Genomic DNA, 21,405 nt, shown 5'->3' on the forward strand with positions numbered 1-21,405 from the left:
CGTATTCGTGGTTTGCGGTGGGACCAGACAAACGCCTGGAACATGGAGTCAGTTCGTTTGAAGAACGCTGGAGGCAGTCGGATGGGGAGTGCCTGAAGCAGGTATAAGACCCTTGGCAACAGAGTCATCTTCAGGGCACTACATCTGCCGAACCACGTCAGCGTAAGGGAATGCCAGTGTAGTAGGTCAGTTTTAAGGCGTATCAGTAATGGATCAAAATTGGCCGAGTATAATTCCGCTGGGTCGGACGTAATGTCAACTCCCAAGTAACGTATAAGCTTGGTTGCCCATTTTAGTTGGAAAGTCGAGCGTATACGTTGAGTAGTTCCTGTGTCTACCGTTATGTTGAGGATGGAAGATTTGGTTAAATTGATCTGAAACGAGGAGAGGGTACCGTATTCTTGGAGGGATTGTAGCAGGTTGGGGAGAGAGGAAAGTGGTTCCGTTAGAAAGAAAATAAGGTCGTCCGCAAAGGCGGCCACCTTATGGGAACCTGAGGGTTTCGGGTAGCCTTTAATGTCCGAGTTCGCCCTTATTGTGCACAGTAGGGGTTCCATGGACAGGATGAAGATCAGAGGGGAGAGGGGGCAGCCCTGTCGGGTACCATTGCGGATATCAAAGAAGTTCGATCTTGTCTCGTTGACCCTAACCGACGCAGTGGGGTGGGTATACAAGGAGAGTATCCATTGTAACATGGATGAGCGAAGACCTATGTGCTCTAGGGTTGCCTGGATAAAGGACCAGTTAACGCGGTCGAAGGCCTTCTCCGTGTCGGTTGACAGCAGGAGAAGGGCCTTTTTGGTGGTCTTTGCCGCATGTATCAGATTAATGACTCGAATCGTGTTGTCTCTAGGTTCACGTAGTGGCACAAAGCCTGCCTGGTCTCTGTGAATCAAATTTGGTATGTGGGGAAGCAGCCTATTGGCTAGAATCTTGGCAAAAAGTTTAAGGTCCGAATTAAGAAGTGCGATTGGGCGATAACTCCCACAGAGTGATGGGTCTTTACCCTCTTTCGGGATGAGAGAAATATATGCCCTAAGAGTGTCTATTGGGAAGGCATTCCCTTCCGTGAGGGCGTTAAGGGCAGAAACCAAAGGTTTCGACAGTATATCAAAGAAAGTTTTGTAATATACCGGGGTTAAGCCGTCAGGGCCAGGGGCCTTTTTCGGTTTCGAGGAGGCCAGGGCCACGCCCAGTTCTTCAACCGTCAGGGGTTCCTCCAGTTCCTCCCTCACCTCATCTGGTAGTGATGGCATGCCTGAGGCAGCTACATATGTTTGGGGGGACTGTCTGCCCGCCAAAGGGGAGTCCCTAGGTTCCGTTCTTTCTAAGTTATAGAGGCCTGTATAGAAGGAGCAGAACTCCTCTGCTATATCTGAGGAGGTATTTAGCTTCCGCCCCGAGGATGACTGAATGTGTGGGATATATGTTTTCGTGCGAGGGCCCTGCAGGGCTCTGGCCAGGAGCGATCCAGGTTTGTTCGAGAACTCAAACATGGTACGTCGCGCCCACGCCAGTTTTTGTTTGGTCTTATGGAATAACAGAGTGCAGAGTTCCTCACGGGCCTTCTGTAAGTCCCGGAGGGTTGCGCGGGCAAGACTAGCTTTATGTATTCTCTCTAGTTTGCGAATTGATGTTAGGAGTTCCTCTGTGCGTTTCAGTCTATCTCGCTTGAGGCGGGTTCCTATTTTGATCAGTACACCTCTCACAACCGTCTTGTGAGCTTCCCAGACCACAAGGGGGTTGGGGACTGACCCCTCATTGACCGTGAAGTATTCCCGTAGAGCGTTCAGTATCTCCGCGCGGGTTTCCTCTGATTGAAGCAGTGCTTCATTCAGTCGCCAGGATGGGGGAGACCTATTCATTGATCCCAATTGAAGAGTCAGATGGACCGGTGCATGGTCAGAGAAGGATATGACATCTATGGACGTTGAGACCACCTTGTTAAGATCCTTATGTGACAGCAACAAATAGTCTAACCGTGAGTAGGTGTGGTGCACCTGGGAAAAGAATGTATAATCTCTGTCTTGGTTGTGAAGCAACCTCCACGGGTCGACTAGGTGCAAGGTGTGAAGGTCCGTCTTGAGGCGTCTCAAACGAGAATAAGACATGTGAGAGGCTCCTCGTGAGACGTCTAATGTCGGGTCCATGGCAAAATTAAGGTCTCCGCCAAAGATCAGCATCCCCTCTGAGAATTCCAAGAGCTCAGAGAGTAGCCTGCGTAGAAACTGAGGGTGATTCACATTGGGGATATAGACATTTGCGAATGTGACCTGCACATCTGACACCCTTCCCTTTAGAAGTAGAAAACGGCCCTGCTCGTCTGTCCGCTGTGCCTCAAATACCCAAGGAACCGACCCAGCCAGGATGATGCTGACCCCTTTTGACTTGGAAATCGGAGAGACGCTATGGTATGCTACAGGAAAGGCCCCATTAGTCAGCCTAGGTATAGAACCTGCACGGAAGTGCGTCTCCTGCAGAAAGGCTACATGTGTTTTGCCCCTACGCAGGTCAGCCAGTAGCTGTGAGCGTTTTATGTATATTGAGGCCCCGCACGTTTAGAGAGGTGATCTTAAGGTGACCCATCGTGTCTTCTGGCAGGGAAAGGTTGGCAGTATAAGTATGGGAAACTCCCACAATGAGAACCCCCCTCAGGCAGAGGCCAAAGAGAGAGGAGAGGAGAGCAGAGCAGCTAGAGGGGAGCAGAAAGGTGGAAGAAAGGGGGGGGAGGGGGTGGGAAGGGTGAGCGGTTCCTGTCGTAGACTAACTATGGGCCCCTGTTGCACACTCAAGGTGTCCAGTCAGGGGACCGCCCTAATGTGGGGGTGGAAGGTGCGTCGAGATCTACTCGAGAATAAGTAGAATTAAGGCAGAAGTTTGAGTATACATATAATGCGGAGATGTGAGGGGATAGCGCCTCTGAGATTCATGTTATTGCTAATGCGAGAACTAACACCGCTAAACAAGGCTAAACATAGCTTTTGCTGGAGGGCACCTACCGCGGTGCTGCCAGGCACTTTCCGCCATGACCACTTAGTGACCACGTCTCCGGGAGGGCCGCAGACGCCACACCGGACCCCATCACCTGTGCAGTCACACGAGACTGCCGACATGGTCCGCAATGGCGCCCAACGGCGCAGCCCGCAGCGCATAACCAAGAGTCCTGTACCTTTATATCAAGGAGTACAGAAGTGAGCCCTGAAGGGCAGAATCAAACCCAATATTATAAATGTAAAACAGTAGGAAGAGAACATAGTGAAATAAACCGTTATATGAGTCGTAACAGAGCATAACAGGTAAAGCACATTGCCTGCAATTGTCATATCCCCAGAGTTGTTGTACATTTCTAAGCCATGCAGCCATCAAGCTACCCCCTCCTCCCCCTCCCACTGCGCAGTTGCCTGCCTATCCTCCCAGAGGGAGCTCAGGGATGGAAAGGGTCCTAGGGGAACCCCGGGTAGCTGGCAGGACTTCCAACGAACCCATGAACCAGAAAACTATTGGGGAGGGGGGGGGGACGCCGGGAGACAGACCGTGCCTCCAGGGCTAACATCTAAGGTTGTGGGACCCACCTGACTAAAAATCAACATCTCAATGTGTCAGGATTATCAGCCCGATTGCCATCCCCCCCCACTCCAGCCGGCCCCCCCAGCCGGCCACCAGTAGTGGGTCCGTATGGGAGAAGCGGCGTGCAGGCAATCAGGCCCGGATTACTGGTAGACTGCGGTAACCTACCACCCCCCCGAGCAGGCTAGCAAGAGTCAGTTGACAGTCTGTTGTTTCCCATAGGGGTTCAAAGGCACATCTTGGGGACACAAGACCTGAGAGTGTGTTATGGATGGCAGTCAACTCAGGCCTGGGGTGTTGTCTAACGAGACGGTTTCCCCAGCCTCCTGTAGATGTGGAATTAGAGTTCTTGGTGTGCCCGGGGAGGTGATGTAGTGCGAACGTTCATCTTGTCTTACCAGTCCTTGGGATGAGATGGGTGGTTAAGCTTCGGAAGACCGTGGGTGAGGTCTGACAGTCTCTCGGCTAGTGGCGCGCGAGCGCGGTCTACGGACTCGTTGCGGCCTGGATAAGGGTGGGCCCAGGGCCTCCAGGGATAGCAAGTAGTCAAACCAGTTGGGGACACTTACAGCCGGCTTGTCTAGGAAGCTGAACAAGTCTGGTAGTTGGTCCGGTGAGCGTAGGTAGAATTCTGTTCCTTGCCTCCGCACGATGAGATGGAAGGGGTGACCCCAGCGATACGTCGCCTCCGCCGACCGGATTACCTCCAGTAGAGGTCTCAAAAGGCCTCGCATTGCTCTTGTCTGCCTGGAGACGTCCGGATAGATTCTGATCATTGCTCCATCAAAGTCAATTGGGCCACGTTCCCATGCCATGCGCATGATCTCCTCTTTAATGGTAAAAAAGTGCACTCTGCAAAGGACATCTCGTGGAAGGTCTGTGGCATCTGGATCCTGGGGATCAGCAGGGGGTGTCCTGGGTCCTGGGATACGGTGGACCCTGTCCAGCTCTAGCTCTGCAGCAGGCAGTTTTCCGAGCACCTGGTTCAGGATAGCCGCCACAGTTGCGCGCAGGTCTGAGCCCATGGTGGCTTCAGGGATGCCACGGAGGCTCAGGTTATTGCGTCTGCTCCTGTTCTCGCCGTCGTCTAGCTTCAGTTGAATGTCAACAAGATGGCGGCGAAAGCCACGCTGCTCCTGTTCTATAGCAGCAATGTGAGCATCAGAGGTGGATGCAGAGGTCTCCAGCACAGTGACCCTCTCTTCTACTGTGTCCACCTGTTGGCGCAAATCGTGTAGTTCCCTGGACAGAGCATTCACTATGGTTGCCGCCATTTCCTGCAGGTCCTGCCTTGTAGGTAGGCCAGACACAATGTCTTTAAGAGAGCCCTCCACAGCGTCACCTGGGTCCCTTGTGTGACTGCAGCTGAGTGAGATGTCATTAATGGGGATCACAGGGGACAGTATGGGGGAGGCTGACCTGTCATCCGAGGTGGCTCGATCTCCCCCAGCAGTGAGTCCCGGCTGAGTGCCCTTCTTGGAAGAGACGGCGGCGCTCGTTGGAGGCACACGCGGCGGCGCCATCTTGGCCGGCGCGGCGGGGGACGAAGCTGCGTGCTGCCTGAGGAAGTAGTGGGTTATTTCGGCTCCTTTCTGACCCCCCAAGTCCAGCGGGTGTTTGCGGTCCCCTGGCATGAAGTCTGGCTCTCGATGTCACAGTTTGCTGGTCTTTCTCAGGGCTTCCCCGCACAGAGCTCCGAGGTGTGCGTCCTCACTCTGCCATCTCTCGGCCACGCCCCCAGATCTTCCATCTTATTCCCTCCACTAGACCACCAGGACAGTGGTGGTAAATGTTCCTGTCTGCTTTATATGCTTTCATTCCAAAAAATCACACCAAGTTCAGGCTGGATGCTGGAAGTACCTGGCGTCCAACTGCTAACTAGCCATTTCTGTACTCTGTGCCGGAACTCCAACAGCCCATCCCAGCAACCCAAAATGCTCAGCGGTTCTCAGGTCTCATAATTTATAACTCTTAACGTTGCAACCCCTGGACCAATCAGCTGTGGCTGATAAAATAATATTGATGATGTTTAGGGAAATTGAACGCTTCTGGAGAGTTCCCTGAACTGCATTGGCTGAGTATAGCTAAGCTGTAACAAACATAACTAAACTAAGAGGGTAGCTCAGGAAATCGGTAAGTTTGTTTTTTTTTTTTTTTCTCTCCACTGCTTTTGAAGGGTGCTGTCTCTGCAGAGTACAAGACACTCTCTGTTGAAGGCCTTAAAAAAAAAAAAAAAGTAGAAATTAATTGAAGGACTGCAAAGGCTACAAACTGGAGTTTCATACTCTGATTTTTCCCCAGATTATGCTCTGCAACTTGTCCCCTTCCCTACTATGCAGTTTTATCTTCCTTCTCCTGTCACAACAGCTTTTAAGTCAAGGGATCATTATCCCTGTACCAGCAGGAGACCACTTTTAAGGTTCTTACTCAAACCGTTCCTATTCTGGATCTAAAAACTGTTTCTTTAGCTTCAAAAGTTTCACATGGTAAATGCCTCCATCCTTCCTGGCCTCCTTAGACATATGGGATCACTATCTGCATATTCCCATTCCCCCCCCTTGCATATTCCCATTTTTACCCAATGCATATTCCCATTTTTCCCACTCATCAACACTATCAGCATTTTTCAGTGGGCGGTTACCAGTTTATTGCCCTCACCTTTTGGCCTATCCACAGCTTCTTGAGTTTTCACCAACGTACTTCCACTGGATTTGGCTCTGCTACATTCTCAGGAAATTCATATTGTGGAGTACCCAGACAATCTTGGCAATAGTCATGAACACCTTGATGAAGGGTACTTGGTTGGCGGAAGCGCATATCCCAATCAACTTTCTTGAACCCATATAGAATACAGTTCCGACTGTGTCCACTGTCCGCATTTCGGACATAGAAATTTGTCAGACAGATTTTTTCAGTCGTCGGCATTTGGATCTGGTGGGGAATGGGCTCTCCATGTCGGGGAATTTTAAGTCCTTTGCCACAGGTAGGGAACACCAGGTGGGGGCCTCTTGCCATCCAGGTTCAACAACAAATTATACAGGCTTGTTGTCAGGTTGAGGTGCGCTCGTGCATTTGCAGTGGCCGCTTTGATGACTCGTAGGATCAGTCAACCTGATCTAGGCCTTGCCACCCCTTCAAATTTTTCTCTCCTACTCTGCAGGATAAAGGAGGGCATTCTGCTAACCCTCATGCACTGAATTGGCCTAGGAGGACACAGTATTCTGACAGACTCAAGCTCCCTGCAGATGCTCCGTGGGCTCTTCTGGGTAGTTTGACCCTCCTGTCCCATTGGCAAGTGTTCCTGCTTCTCAGTAACTCCATGGCTGCTGAAGGACAGGGGCCCTTTGCATTCAGTCATCCCTACCCTCTTGAAAGCTGATAAGTTGACTTTTTCCAAAGTCTGAAATTGTACCTGGAGTGCCTACCTTGTTGTGAGTCAAAGAACTTTTATCCTAGAAAATACTTATTGGGATGTATTCTATCCTTCCTCCAATCTAGTCTGGATTAAAAGTTAGCGTTGAGTACCATTGTAAGGGATAAATACCCACCTTGGCCATTGTTTTGGAGACATTTGGCCTCTCACTGTTTAGTTTAGGCCTTTCAGAGAAATGCTCCCCCTGTTTGTTCCCCTGTATCCCCTTGGGATGTCAATCTTGTTCTCTTGGCCTTCAAAAGCCACCCTTTGAACTTATCAGGGATATTCCCTTTCCTGATCCAACTCATGAATGTAAAGTTATGCACTTGGGGGCTAAGAATTCGCATGCTTCAATGCTTCATACATACTAGGGGGAGTACAACTGGAGGAATCAATGGTGGAGAAGGATCTGGTGTTCTGGTAGATCATAAGCTTAGTGTTACTAAACCCAGGACCCTGCATTCACTATATGTGGTCTCCAACAGTACACAGAACACGGAAATTGCAATCGTTTTTAGTAAATATAAACTGCTAAATATATTTTCTCATCAGCAGTATATAGCAATCTTGTGACTTCTGTCAGTCTGTGGTTAAAGCTTGTAGGGAGAGTTTCTTTCATTCTGCTCTGACAGTCCTATGAGGCTGCATGACCCCTGACCCTCTGTCTGGACAGTGCTGATTGGCCCTGTGCTGATCACGTGCACTCTCCCAAGAAATTGAAAAAAACTCTTCGCAATACACACCAAACTGAGCATGTGCAGCTTGTCTCCTAGCCTCTGTACTATCAGCAGATGGATTGGGGACTGTGGAATGAGGGCAGGATCAGAGAAGACAGAATCAAACAGCCTTTTTTACACAATGCAGAGGAATAACCCCTTAGGTTCCACAGTGAGTATAACAAGCATGCTTTACTGCATATACAGACTGATTTTACTGTTGTGGGTTTAGTAACACTTTAACCACTTGCTTACTGGGCACTTAAACCCCCCCTCCTATCCAGACCAATTTTCGGCTTTCAGCGCTGACGCACTTTGAATGACAATTGCGCGGTCATACAACACTACACTCAAATTAAATTTTTATCATTTTTTTCCCCACAAATAGAGCTTTCTTTTGGTGGTATTTGATCACCTCTGCGGTTTTTATTTTTTGTTAAAAAAATGTAGAAAAAATGAATTTAAAAAAAAACCCTTTTTTTATATTTATAAAAAATTTAAAACCGGTAATTTTTCTTCTTCATTGATGTACGCTGATGAGGCGGCACTGATGGGCACCGATAGGCGGCAGTGATGGGCACTGATGGGTGGCAATAATGGGCACTATCAGTTACACTGATAGGCAGCACTGCTAGGTGGCACTGATTGGCACTACTGGTGGGCATTGATAGGTGGCACTTGTGGGCACTGATAGGTGGCACTTGTGGGCACTGTTATGTGGGCACAGATGAGGCAGATGTGTCTCTTCCACTTCGGGACCGATGTCCCTCGCATCCGAGCCGGTGAAGTAGAAAAAAAAGCTGATTACCGATCTTTTGTTTACATCATATGATCAGCTGTCATTGGCTGACAGCTGATCAAGTGGTAAGGGGCTGGGACCGGTGATCACCCGAGTCTCAGTGACTCGGTGATCACAGTGCACACGGCGCGCGCCCTGTAGGGCACGCGCAGGGAGCGTGCACGGCCTCATATGACGGCCTCCCGGGAATTCAGGTCCGCGTTTTGGCCGTCATTCGGCCATAGCGCGGATGTCAAGTGGTTAATTATGGCATGCAATTCCAAGAAGCGGTTTCCAAAAGCAAGAAAAATCCTTAATTGTTTTAAGAGAGGTATGGACTGCAGAGAGAGAGATATTGTTTTATCCCTGTACAAATCATTAGTAAGACCTCATCTGGAATATGCAGTTCAGTTTTGGGCCCCAGTTCGCAAAAAGGATATTGTGGAACTGGAGAAAGTGCAGAGGAGGACAACCAAACTGATAAAAGGCATGGAGGAGTTCAGCTATGAGGAAAGATTAGAGGAACTGAATTTATTTTCTCTTGATAGGAGGAGATTAAAGCAGAGTTCCACCCATTTAAAAGTCAGCAACTACAAAAAGTGTAGCTGCTGACTTTTAATAAACAGACACTTGCCTGTCCCACGGTCCAGCAATGTGGGCGTACGAAACCCCACTTCCCTCCCCCTCCTCTCCGCGCTGCTGGCATTCTAACTGTGGGCGCCCGGCTGTGGCTTCACAGCCGGGCACTCACTGAGCATGCGTGAGCTGCGCTGTGTGCTGTGATTCACCGGGCAATCTTCTTGGACCTGTAACGTGTCCCAGAAGATTGCAGGGATGGAGGGGGGAGAGGTGATCTGCCAGGGGAGGAAGTGGGAGCTGGGTGCCTGTAAAAACAGGGTACCCCCCCCCCCGGTCACCAGCACTTAAATCGAAGTTCTATTTTTGGGTGGAACTCCGCTTTAAGGAGGGATATGATCAACATGTATACAGTAAATAGGTGGTCCATATAGTGAACTTGGTGTTGTTGTTTACTTTAAGGTCATCAGAGGACAAGGGGGCACTCTTTACGTCTGGAGGAAAAGAGATTTAATCTCCAAATACGTGAAGGCTTCTTCACAGTATGAGCTGTGAAAATGTTGAATAGACTTCCTCAAGGGCTGGTTCTGTCCAGCTCAGTAGTTGGCTTTAAAAAAGGCCTGAATACTTTCCTAAATGTATATATTATAACTGGATACTAATATGTATAGGTAAAGTTGTTCCAGGGAATATGCGATTGCCTTTTGAGGGATCAAGAAGGAATTCTTTTCCCTGTTGGAGCAAAGTAGATCATGCTTTGCAGGGTTATTTTGCCTTCCTCTGTATCAACTGTGGGTAAAGGATTGTGTATATATGATTGTAAAAATGTTTTTTTTTTGGTTTTTTTTTTTATTCTTGACTGAACTAGATGGACTTAAGGGCCCATTCACAACAGATGCAGTTGGATGCATTTTTAGCTGCATTCCAACTGCATAGACAGTCTAGTTATCCTATAGGCATAGTTCCCACCATTGCAGTGAAAAAAAGTGGATGGAAAAACCGCTTGTTGGCTGCATGTAAGCACACATCAAATGAGTGCAAATGTGCATGAAAAACGTGCAGTAAACGTTGCGGTTTTTGGTGTCAATTAGTTTTGCACAAGGTTGTTTTGAGTCCCAAGGCCTTCTTTTCCCTGAAAGTAGTTTGTCTTCCACCTTCATCAGAATAATGTCCTTCTCCAAAACATCCTAGGAAAATTTTTCTTCACTGTCTGGACGTGATGCATGCAGTGAGTGTTTACCTGCTTTTAACAAATTGGATTCACTCTTTGTGCTTTCTGAAAGTTTCCACATGGGTCTCCCTGCCACTTGCTCAACCATTGATAGGTGGATCAGAAAAGATATCGTTAAGGCTTATACCGTGAAGTATAGGGTTCCTCTTTTTGTTAAATTCTACTAGATCTGTAAGTCATGGGCTTTTCAGCATTGGGTATCTGTTTTTGAGATTTGCAAGGCTACAGATTGGTCTGTTGAACCCACAGCATTATTTAGTTTACCCATTAAGTACAATAAAATAAATGTTTCCCACTAAATGATTAAGATTCATACTCAAGCATTTGCAGTTTACAACCTATCAATTTGGCTGCACCATAGCTACTGCAGCTTCTAAGTCGTTCTACTGCATATTGGGGGTCTGTACCCATTGAGGATGCAGAGCCGGTCTGTAATTTTGCTTCTGCACTGGATCCTTTTGTGGGTGCTCTGCTTGCCATCCAGTGCAACAGGGGGAAGTTCCTACAGATTGCTGTATGGGTCCAGAGTCATGGTCTTCCTGGTGCAAAGTGCAAACTTGAAGACCCTTGCGTAGGTAGGCCTTTCCCACAGGGTCTTCAGAGTTTTAGCTATGATGCAGCCAAGTTGATAGAAAAGTCAGTAGACGGAAAAAAGTTTAACATCATGGCGTGAAGCAAGCGTCTCTCATCTAAGGAAACTAGCAAAAACTGAGCCTATTTGGGAGTGGAAGGGTTATTATGAGGGATATCCCAGCAGCTAAAAATAGCTAAAAAGCCAACATCTAGTCACTTGAAGTTGGCTGCATATAACCCAGTGGTAAAGATTAGAGCATGTGTCCCATACTATAAAGGAAATAGGATTTTTGACCTACCAGTGTCGCAAAACATCAACTAATCTGTAACCAAAAGAGCACAAATGATAGTTTTATTGAATAAATCTTTTTATTACCTTAATCCTGCAACGGGGTTATTATTAAAGTTACAGTGGGAGAATACTGTTCATATTACACTGGGACATTTTCACAGTTTAGGTGTGATCATTGCACTAAAGCTGTCCCAAGCTTTACTTGCGGGAGAACAAAAACAAGTGCCCTACTCTTAAGCAGTAGTAAACCAAACATTTGATGCAGTCACATTTTTTCATAAATGACTTCTAGCAATTTTTTTTCTTAACGCCCTGTTAGCGATCTACCAGTTTACTACCCTATTTTATAAAAAAAATCAGTCTGTGTATACTACTCCCTGGCATTACTTGGCTTATTTCTGGAATATCTGTAATCTGTATGCTTTGTTTTATTTTGTAGGAGTTGTACGCAACCCTCGTGGAAAGAAAATTAACACATCAGAACAAGATAATCTGCCAGGACAAGATATGGATGCAGAATCTGAAGAAAGACAGAATCTGGAGAGAAAGTGCAACATTCTCGAGAGTGTTATGTATGTACCAATTTAGCTATGAAACTTTTTTTTCCTTGTCAAAAGAAGTTTATTGAGTATACAATGTTATAAAGATTTATAAAGATACATAAAGATACATAAAGTAAGTTTACAAGGATCTATAAAGTAAGCTCATTGTTTTACAGTAGGGTTTATATAGGTAAATATCATGAAATTTCAAATATTAAACATTGGGTTCACGTAAACCTAAATTAAAGATATATATCATTTCCTTAGTTACTTTTGTAGGTATTTAAATGATTTATACCTACTATACATATTGTTTACAAGTAGAGTGTATATAGGTCAAATAAATTCTGATAATGAGCTTTAATCGTAAGGTGGAGAAAAGGAAAGAGAAAGAAGAAAAAGGGTTGAAAGGTAGAGGTATGGTCCACAAGGTTGTCCCGCTCGTCAGTTTATTATTCTTTTTAGTTCTCTTTGAAGCCTTAGAATGGGTGTCTCTGTAAGTCATTTAATCTGTTACCATGGCAACAGGACAGAGTCATTGAAATTTGACAGGAACTGTTGTTTTATCCAAGGATGCCAAAGTTTTTCAAATTTTGGAATTTGATTTTGATCGATGGCTACCATCTTAGCATGGGACATTGTATTATTCATTCTGTGAATTGTTTCTGCTAGTACCAATGTAGGAGATTTCCATGCCTTGGCCACTGTTTGTTTTGCAGCCGTTATTAGTTGGATCATAAGTTTGAATTGAGAGAGTGTTAACCATTCCGGTTTTAGATTAAGTAAAGTTAAATATGGATCTGGTTGTATTATTTTTTTAAATATTTTAGATGCAATCACGAAGACTTCCTTCCAGAAGGTTTGGATTACTGGGCACGTCCACCATATGTGTAAATATGTGCCTATTTCTGGGCATCCTCGAAAACAAAGAGTTGAGGTATTAGGTGAATATTTTGCCACTCTAGCGGGTACAAGGTACCAGCGAGTTAGGACTTTATAATTTGTCTCCAGTGCTAAGATGTTGGGTGAAGATGACTTAGATGTGAGCCATATATTAGACCAGTCCGTGTCTTCTAAAGTTCGTCCCAGGTCCTCCTCCCACCTCTGAGCGTAAGAGGGTCTATTAAGATTTGCTACTCCATATAATTGATTATAAAGTGATGAAATTGTACCTTTAGCAAATGGATCTTTTGTACAGATTGATTCAAAAATGGATAATTGGGATAATGGTGTATCCCCCTTTAGGAATGGTGTATAGAAATTTTTGATTTGGAGATATCTAAATATCTCAGAGTCTGGTAGATCATATTTTTCTCTAAGCGATGGGAATGAAAGGAATGATTTAGATGCTATGAAGTCATTTAGTGTCTGAATGCCTGATGTTGTCCAAGCTTTAAAAGAATTTGGGTAGATCCATGCGGATAAAAGGCCGGATTTCTGATAAAAGAAAGGAGAGGATTGTGTGGAGATTGTAACTGATATTTGGTTTTTAGTTTATCCCAGAGAGATAAGAAGTGTTTAGTTATGGGATTATGAATTTTAAAGCGGTCTTTAGGATCAAGCCATAATAAATTTGATATTAATAGAGGGTCATTTTCTGAAGCCTCTATAAATACCCATAATGGGATTTCCTGTTTTGCATGGTATTTGGACAGACTGGCCAAATGTGCTGCTCTGTAGTAGTTAGTAAAATTAGGGTATCCCAGGCCTCCTTTATTTTTGGGAAGATGTAGTGTGTGTATAGGTATACGTGGTTTAGAAGAGCCCCATATAAACGAAGTTGCTCTTTTTTGTACTATTCTCAAAAAATAGGAAGGAATTGGAATAGGGAGGACTCTGAATAGATAAAGCAATTTGGGTAGAATAGTCATTTTGATTGCATTAATCTTCCCTATCCAGGATAAAGGAAGTTGCGACCATTGTTTTATTAGATTTGTGATCTGTCTTAATACTGGAGGATAATTGGTTGAGAATAAGTCAGAATGAGATGCTGTTAAATGAATTCCAAGATATGGGATTGATTTTTCTGCCCATGTGAATGGGAGTGCAGCCCTAGCCGGGATCAATTCCATGTTTGTGAGTGAAATATTAAGCACTAGGCATTTCTTAGAATTAATCATAAGGCCGGATAGGGCTGCAAATCCATCAAGAGCTGGTATTAAGTTAGGACCAGAGACCTGTGGTGATGATAGAAAAAGTAATATATCGTCTGCAAATCTACATAATTTGTGTGTAATACCTCCTACTTCAATGCCAGTTATAGTTTGGTTTGTTCTGATGTATTGGACCATGGGTTCGAGTATAAGGGCAAATAATAAGGGAGATAATGGGCAACCCTGTCGGGTACCTCTTTCGATATTAAAGGCTTCAGATTTGTATCCAGCATATTTTATATGGGCTTTGGGTTTATTATATAATGCTTTGATCCATGTTAAAAAGTGGGGTCCAAAACCCCATTTTTGTAATGAATATTGCATATATTGCCAGGATACTGTGTCAAATGCCCTCTTAATATCGAGAGATAGAAAACATAAAGGGATTTTCCGTTTTTTAGCAATATGTGCAAATAACACTGCCCTGCGTATATTATCGCCTGCCTGTCTATTTGGCATGAAGCCTACTTGATCTCTATGTATTAATTTTCCTATAATGCTATTGAGGCGTTTTGCTATTATTTTTGTTAATAGTTTAATATCGAGGTTTAACAGAGAGATAGGCCGATAATTCACACAGGAAGTATCATCAGAAAGGGGTTTTGGGATCATACAAACAATTGCCATTAGTGTTTCTTGCCGAAAAGAATGTCCATCTAGAAGTTTGTTAAAAGTTTCAGTGAGAATGGGAGAGAGTATTTCTGAGAATGTTTTATAGTATAAAGCCGAGTAGCCGTCTGGGCCTGGTCTTTTGTTAAGTTTTAGGTCTTTTATGGCGTTAGCAACTTCATCTATAGTTATAGGCTCATCCAAACTGCTTTTTTGATTCTGAGATAACTCAGGTAAGGTTATTTTTGAGAAGAAGGATTCAGCTTCTGTAGGATTGAATTCATTGTTTGTCTTGTATAAAGTTGCGAGATGTGAGTGTTTATGGACTATTTTAACTGGATTACAAGTGTAAACATTTTTTGATAATTTCAAACGTATTGGTTTGAAAGACTTGTTAGTTGAATTTAATGCCCGAGCCAAATATGTACCTGGTTTGTTTGTATTCATGTAGAAATTGTGTTTGGAGCGTTTGAGGGATTTATCAACTGACTCAGTGAGAAATAGATCGTATTCCAATCTAGATTTTTCCAGATGAGATTTTGTACTCTGAGATGGATTAACTTGAAATGATATGTAGGCTGCATTAAAATTGAGTTCTAGTTTTTTTGCTAGATTTTTGCGTTCCCGTTTAAATAGTGCCATTTGTCTTTGTATTGTACCACGCAAGACAGGCTTATGAGCTTCCCACAGTGTTATTGGGGAGATGTCTGTTGTGTTATTAATTGATATGTATTCCTTTAAAGCTTGTTCAATGGCCATCTGATGTAGTGGGTGTTTGAGCATTATGTCCGGTAAGTACCACGTTGGGTCATGCGCTTTTGGTATGGCTGAGGCTATAGTAGTGTATACTGCATTATGGTCAGACCACGGAATCGGAATTATATCTGATGCAATAATTTCTGGTATCATTCCTATTGTTAGAAAAATATGATCTATTCTGGTGAAGGTTTGATGAGGGTGCGAGAAATAAGTGAATTTCTTTTTCATTGGGTTACTTTCTCTCCATGAATCTACCAGATTGTATTTGGAAAGAAGTTGAGAAAAAGGTAATCTAGAGGTTATTTTGGATGGTGTAAAAGGTGATTTATCTAGAAATGGGAGGAGGACCTGGTTCGAATCCCCACACATTATCACTGTTCCTATTTTGTGTGTATTAATCACTTGTAATATATGTGAGAGGGATGGTGTAGGTTGTTTGTTAGGAGCGTAGTAGGAAATCACCGTGATTGCTGTATCCATTATATAACCCATGAGTATCAGGTATCTACCTTCTGGGTCTTTAATTTCTGATGATAAGGTGAATGGTGTGGATCGGTGAAATGCAATTAGAGTTCCCCTTTGCTTGGTACAGGCAGAAGCCGTGTAAATTTGTTGATAAAAAGGAGAAATATATTTTGGAGTAGAATCTTTGGTGAAGTGTGTTTCTTGGAGGCATACTATGTGAGCCTTCTTGTTATGGAAAGTACGGAAGGCTTTGGTCCTTTTTTGAGGGACATTTATTCCCTGAACATTCAGGGAAAGTATATTCAGTGGTGCCATGGCAATAGATCAAATAGTTTTGACTTACTTTTTGTTATGCAGAGCTGACTGCGCAGATCAACCTGTGTGGACTGAAGAGATGAATAGATAGAAAAGAAACCAGTGAATTCTGGAGTAAAGAGTAAACAAAAAACATATGAGATTAGATGATACATTGTATAAATTATTTTTTGCAAGTAATCACAATTTACCCGTGAAAAAGAATAAATATCTCTCTCAGGGGAATAAGTGCCTTCGTCACACTCCCACATAATATGGTTGGGAGAATGAGGAGGGCTAATGGGGGTACACGGATCTTCCGCTTACAGGAGAGAAGTGCTATGTCAAAAGACATCAAAATGATGTTTCATTAATTGGTGTGCAGAATATAGTTTTTGTTGAAATTATTTATTCCAGGGTGGTTGTATATGGTTAGTCTTGCCCTAGGCTAAATAATTCAGTTAGAAAGGTACTGTTAATAACTTTGGTATTGATGAAGATAGTTTGAATTATTTTGGGATTTTAACCCTTTTAGAGTAAACAATTACATATTTTATTCATATGTAACTGTTTAGATATGTTAACTCATAAAATTGAGGTTGTATTGCTTCAGATTAGAATAAACAAAAACATAATTCTAGGAACTAGTTAGGTAATAATATATTTGTTTTAAGAAAAGAAAGAAAAACCTTCCATTACTTCTGGATTATTGAACATATTTGTCCTAAAAAGTAATAAATCTATTGTTATTACCTGATAATATATAACTGAACAAGAATTTCCTTATTTCACTTATATATTCTAAGGCTATATGAATCAGAAGTAATAAGAAATATAACTGGAATGTAACATGATCCCACACAGTGTGTGACTATCAGAATGCAGTTACATTCAGTTATAAATATAGGTTTTTTATAGAGAACCATCTCTTAGTATAATAAATGAAGAGATATCAGGAATTAGGATGTCAGTCCATTGAATCTTCTTGGTCCATGGATGATGTGGCATAACGGCCTCTTTTGTGAGAATGATGATTCCCATTTTGTTCTGAAATTTTCTGGGTGCTGCCTGAAGGTGAAGATGATGCCATTCTTCTGCGTGTGGGGGTGTTGCTGCTTGTGGGTTCTGTCAGATTTAATTTTAAAAGGGTTTGTTGTAGTTCATCTGCTGATCTGCTTCTGTAAATTGTACCTTGATAGTTAAATCTGACTGAAAAGGGGAAGCCCCATTGATACATAATGTTGTGGCGTTGCAGTTCCATTAGTTGGGGTTTCATGGATCGTCTTTTAGTAATAGTAAGTTGGGATAGGTCAGCAAAAATTTGATAATTGTGTCCTTGAAAATTAAGTTCCTTTTTTTCTCTTGCAGCAATTAGTATTTGTTCTTTCGTTCTGTAATAATGAAATTTTGTGATTATATCACGTGGGGGTCCATCTTTCTTTTTGGCTGTGAGGGCTCTGTGTACTCTGTCCAGTTCTAAACGTTCAATAGGGATATCTGGCTTTAGTTCTTGTAATAGAGCAGTAATAGTAGATTGCAGGTCTGTCACAGTTTCAGGTATTCCCCTTATGCGCAAGTTTGAACGTCTGGCTCTATTTTCGTAATCTTCGAGCTTAGTTTGAAGTATTAAATTCTCTTTTTTTAATTGTTCCAATTCAGTTATATTTTCTTGGGTTGTAATTTCAATTTCATCCATTTTTATTTCTAAGGCTGTGGTGCGGTTTCCCAGCTCTCTTATTTCTTTGGTTAGGCTTTTTGTTATTTGGTCTGAGGTTTGTTTTAAAGCCTTATGAAGCATCTTTTCAAATTGTAATAATATTACTGGGGATACTGAGGAGGCTTGTGGAGAAGTTTGTGAGAGGATTTGTTCTGTATCTGACTCAAATGGAGAGTCTTGCTGTGACATTTTCTGTCTATGAGAGCGCCCTGATGCTGTATCTTGTGAGGTGACTGGAGCTGCTTCAGCTGCAGTGAGTGCCTGTGATCTCTTTGTGAGGTGATTTTTATTTCTGCCACGGTTTCCTCCCAGTACCATATTTCCTGCCCAAACTTTCACAGTTTGTTCCCTGGGGCAAAAAGGTTCAAATGGATACCTTTTGAGCCTGCAGGCTCCGCTTTGTCCTTCTCTTCTCTCCTCAGCGGTGTGGAGCTCTAACAATGCATGTCTGCTCTGCTAGGCTCCGCCTCCTGCCCCTCATGAAACTTTTTTTTAACCAAAATATGCCAGATCTAAATATTTCTCTCAAATGAAATTTGATGGTGAAGTACTTTTTCTGGCAGTTGAGTGTCCCTTTTCTTATGTTGCAGCAAAACTGCAGATAGAAGCACTGTCAATAAGTACTGCATTTACTGTACATACAGTTTGACAAGATACTTCCCATGTTAATTTTGTCATTGTAATTATAAAATATATGAAACAAGTGCAATTGTAAGAAGCTTCACGTTACAATTTTATGAGAGAATGCTTCTATTTAATTTCTATGGGCCTAATCACCCTAATGCTGGAGTGGTAAAGCATGCACATTAGTGTTAAGGGGCCCGTATAGTTTTCTTTTAAAAAACTTGCATTTTTAGGAAGTAAAATTCACATTTTACTTGTCCCCTGTTAAGGATATATCAGTTACTACTTTTCCCAATAAACATATAAGGATTTGGAGGTGCATGTTCCCAACAAGGACACAGACTGAAATAAAAACCTCATTTGGAGAAGTTGTGCAGCATTGAACCACTGCTTTCCATAGCTACTAATGACTTATATGCATTTGCTGTTTTTTTTTTTTTTTTTTTCTTTATAAACGTTCCCTTTTTGAGCTCCAGTTGCCCTGCAACCATCATGTTTTTTTGTGCCAATGGGAGCTATGGAGTCCTGTAGGAGTCTCTTCTACACGCACACTGGAGCTTAAATTTTATGGCCAGCCATTCAGAGTGCCACACACAGACATACTTCTACCTGTCTTGGACCTCCTGAGGTCCTCAGACTACTAACCCTTTAAAATGCACATGCTATTCTCAGGAGCCCTGCAAGGGGCCTGGAAGGCTTTGGAACGTTCTCCGCTTGTTTTGCAGTCCTATAACCGTTCCCACTAGTATTCTGGCAGCCCCACCTTGCTAGTGCACTGGCAATTCCTGACATGAATCTTTCCAGTGCTGAAGGATTCAAAGTTTAATCGTTGAGATATCCTTCCAAACCTTTTTGTGTCCTCTGGGATTCCTTTTGGCCCTGCAGATGTCTGACAAAAAGCATTATTCGGGTCCACATTTACCAGTGCATCAACGCTTCCCTCGTTGCTGTGGTTTCTCTTACTTAGTCCTGCCATGGGCATGGCTCCAAACCCCTAGTGCTCACCTCAGCACTGTGTTCCTTTGTTAACTTGGCTATATTCACAGGAACTCCCTTGTTGGATTTTTTGATTATTTCTAATAATTTCAGTTGCTGTTTGCTTTTTATGGTGAGAACAGTATAGACTTTGGAAGGGTTCAAGTATACTGACATTTCTGAGATTGTCACTGCATGTTTTTTTCTCCAAGCAAAAAGTCCAGTGCTCTGCTTCTGAAATCACCCTCTATGGTCCATCCCACTCTGCAGCTGGCATGATAGTCTTGGACCCTTTGAGGATGTTTGGCTCTGTTCCAGTCCCTACGCTTGCTATTTGGTCTTCCTGGGACACCTTGGTTTAATCTTCATTGAGTCGAGTTGTCCCAGGTCTGCTGGCTAGATATCTAACTCTGGTGCCAGGGTGCTTCTTCCTGATTTACTGAAAAATTCCTATGGCCAATGCCAGACTTGGGAGAGGGTTCTTGACACCCTTGATGTAGGGATCATCCTAGTCATTGGAGCTATCCCCTTTTAAGCTCAATATTCAGGAAGAATGAACACTATGGTTGTCCCTGCAGCAGTGGACTAGAGAGTCATCCTCTCCAAATTCAGTTAGAAAACAGCACTACTGCAACATACATATACCACTAGGGTGAAGCCAGTGGTCTTGCCATGGCAATGGCAGTAAGAGGTTTCTGTCCTGGGCTGAATTCAATCTCCAGCCCAAGAGTGAATGATGGGTAGGTTCCTTCTGCAGACAGAACCAATAGCGTGGGATTGAATCTTATAGCCTGTGGTATTCTGTGCCCAGTTTTGTAGTGAAGGGATGCTGGATGTAGTCCGTTGGTCACTGGAGTTCACTAACACACTAGACAGAATTGTCTCCAGGTACAGGATCCACTTTTGGGTCAACAGATGTTCTGGTGGCTTTTTGACATCAGCACAGTTTGCTCTTCACCTCTGCTACCTTTCAACCAAACCCTTATCTGCTCAGCTGAAAGGAGATGGAGGGCATTCCTCCATTCCAGTTTGGCTCAGGCAGCTGTCGTACTTCCTTTTGAACTTCCTTTTGCAGATATTCTTGGTTTTCAATTCCATAGACCTAGGTGTTATCCTGCTCATGGTCCTGAAGCTTCATGGCTGTGCCATTACAGCTCTGGTCTTGGAGACAGGGTTTCACTGAGCTGGTGGTAATTGTTGGGTGGTTTATGTTCTGCAGGTTCTACTGTCACTTTGACAGAAGTTGCTTGTTTTGAGGAAGAATTATTCTGTAATTAAGTTCCTGAGCAGTTTACAGTCATGTTTTTATCAACGCATTTCTGTTGTAGCTATATCTTAGTGATTGCTCTTTATTGCAAGGACCGCTGGCCTTCCATTCTTTTCCAAATGGTATATCTCATGAAGTTTCACTGGTACACCTCTCTTGTAACTTCAGTGAATTGGTTTGATTCTCTAAGTGCCTCTGCTCCTTTGAACCTTTTAAGTTTATTCCTCTCTCTCCCCTTCCTAACTGGGTTGCCTCACTGCGAGACTTATTTTTTGAGCTTGCAGCCTTGGCCTATAGACCCTCTCTCATCCCATGTAAGGATATATTGGTGTTGAGACCTAGAGCTTCCTTTCATGGTATTGGCATTCTATCACAGCTAGATAATGGTTCCTCGTCTTTCAGTCCCAGCTCCAGTGCCTCAGAAGCATATTTCTCTTTGCTACATACATGCAGTTCCTACTGCATGCTGTTCCTTGCAGCTGTTCAGTGGAATGTCTGACTCCTTCTAAGCTACTTGGTAGAGGCCTTTGGGCCTTAAGGACATTTTATCTGGGTGGACCTGATTGCATTTTACTACTGTCATATAGGGGAGATTTCATATCTGTTCACAGCTTGCGCATCTCATAGATAACTTGTGCTGTTCCTGCCTTGAGTGACTGTTTATTTTTCTCACCCCTCAGTAGATGCTGTTTTGGCATGTCCCAGTGGTCAAGCAAATCATCTGTGCCCTTCAATGAACAGAAGATAAAAAACAGGATTTTTGTACTTCGTCATATAATCCTTTTCTCTGAGTTCTTTGAAGGACACAGCAGCCTCTCCTTTGGTTGGTTGTTTGTGACCATTTGTCGTGTA

The 21,405-nt window shown here is 43.6% G+C and overlaps 1 protein-coding gene across 1 annotated transcript in view; it reads left to right on the forward strand.

The window, feature by feature from the left end:
* Positions 1-21,405, forward strand: part of GTF3C1 (general transcription factor IIIC subunit 1) — a 395,149-nt gene that overhangs the window by 228,088 nt on the left and 145,656 nt on the right. The window contains exon 20 of the mRNA XM_073633018.1: positions 11,588-11,720. Coding sequence (XP_073489119.1) covers positions 11,588-11,720 — 133 coding nt within the window. The remainder of the gene's footprint in view (positions 1-11,587; positions 11,721-21,405) is intronic.

The sequence above is a fragment of the Aquarana catesbeiana genome, linkage group LG06 (assembly GCF_042186555.1).
Source record: "Aquarana catesbeiana isolate 2022-GZ linkage group LG06, ASM4218655v1, whole genome shotgun sequence".
NCBI lineage: Eukaryota > Metazoa > Chordata > Amphibia > Anura > Ranidae > Aquarana > Aquarana catesbeiana.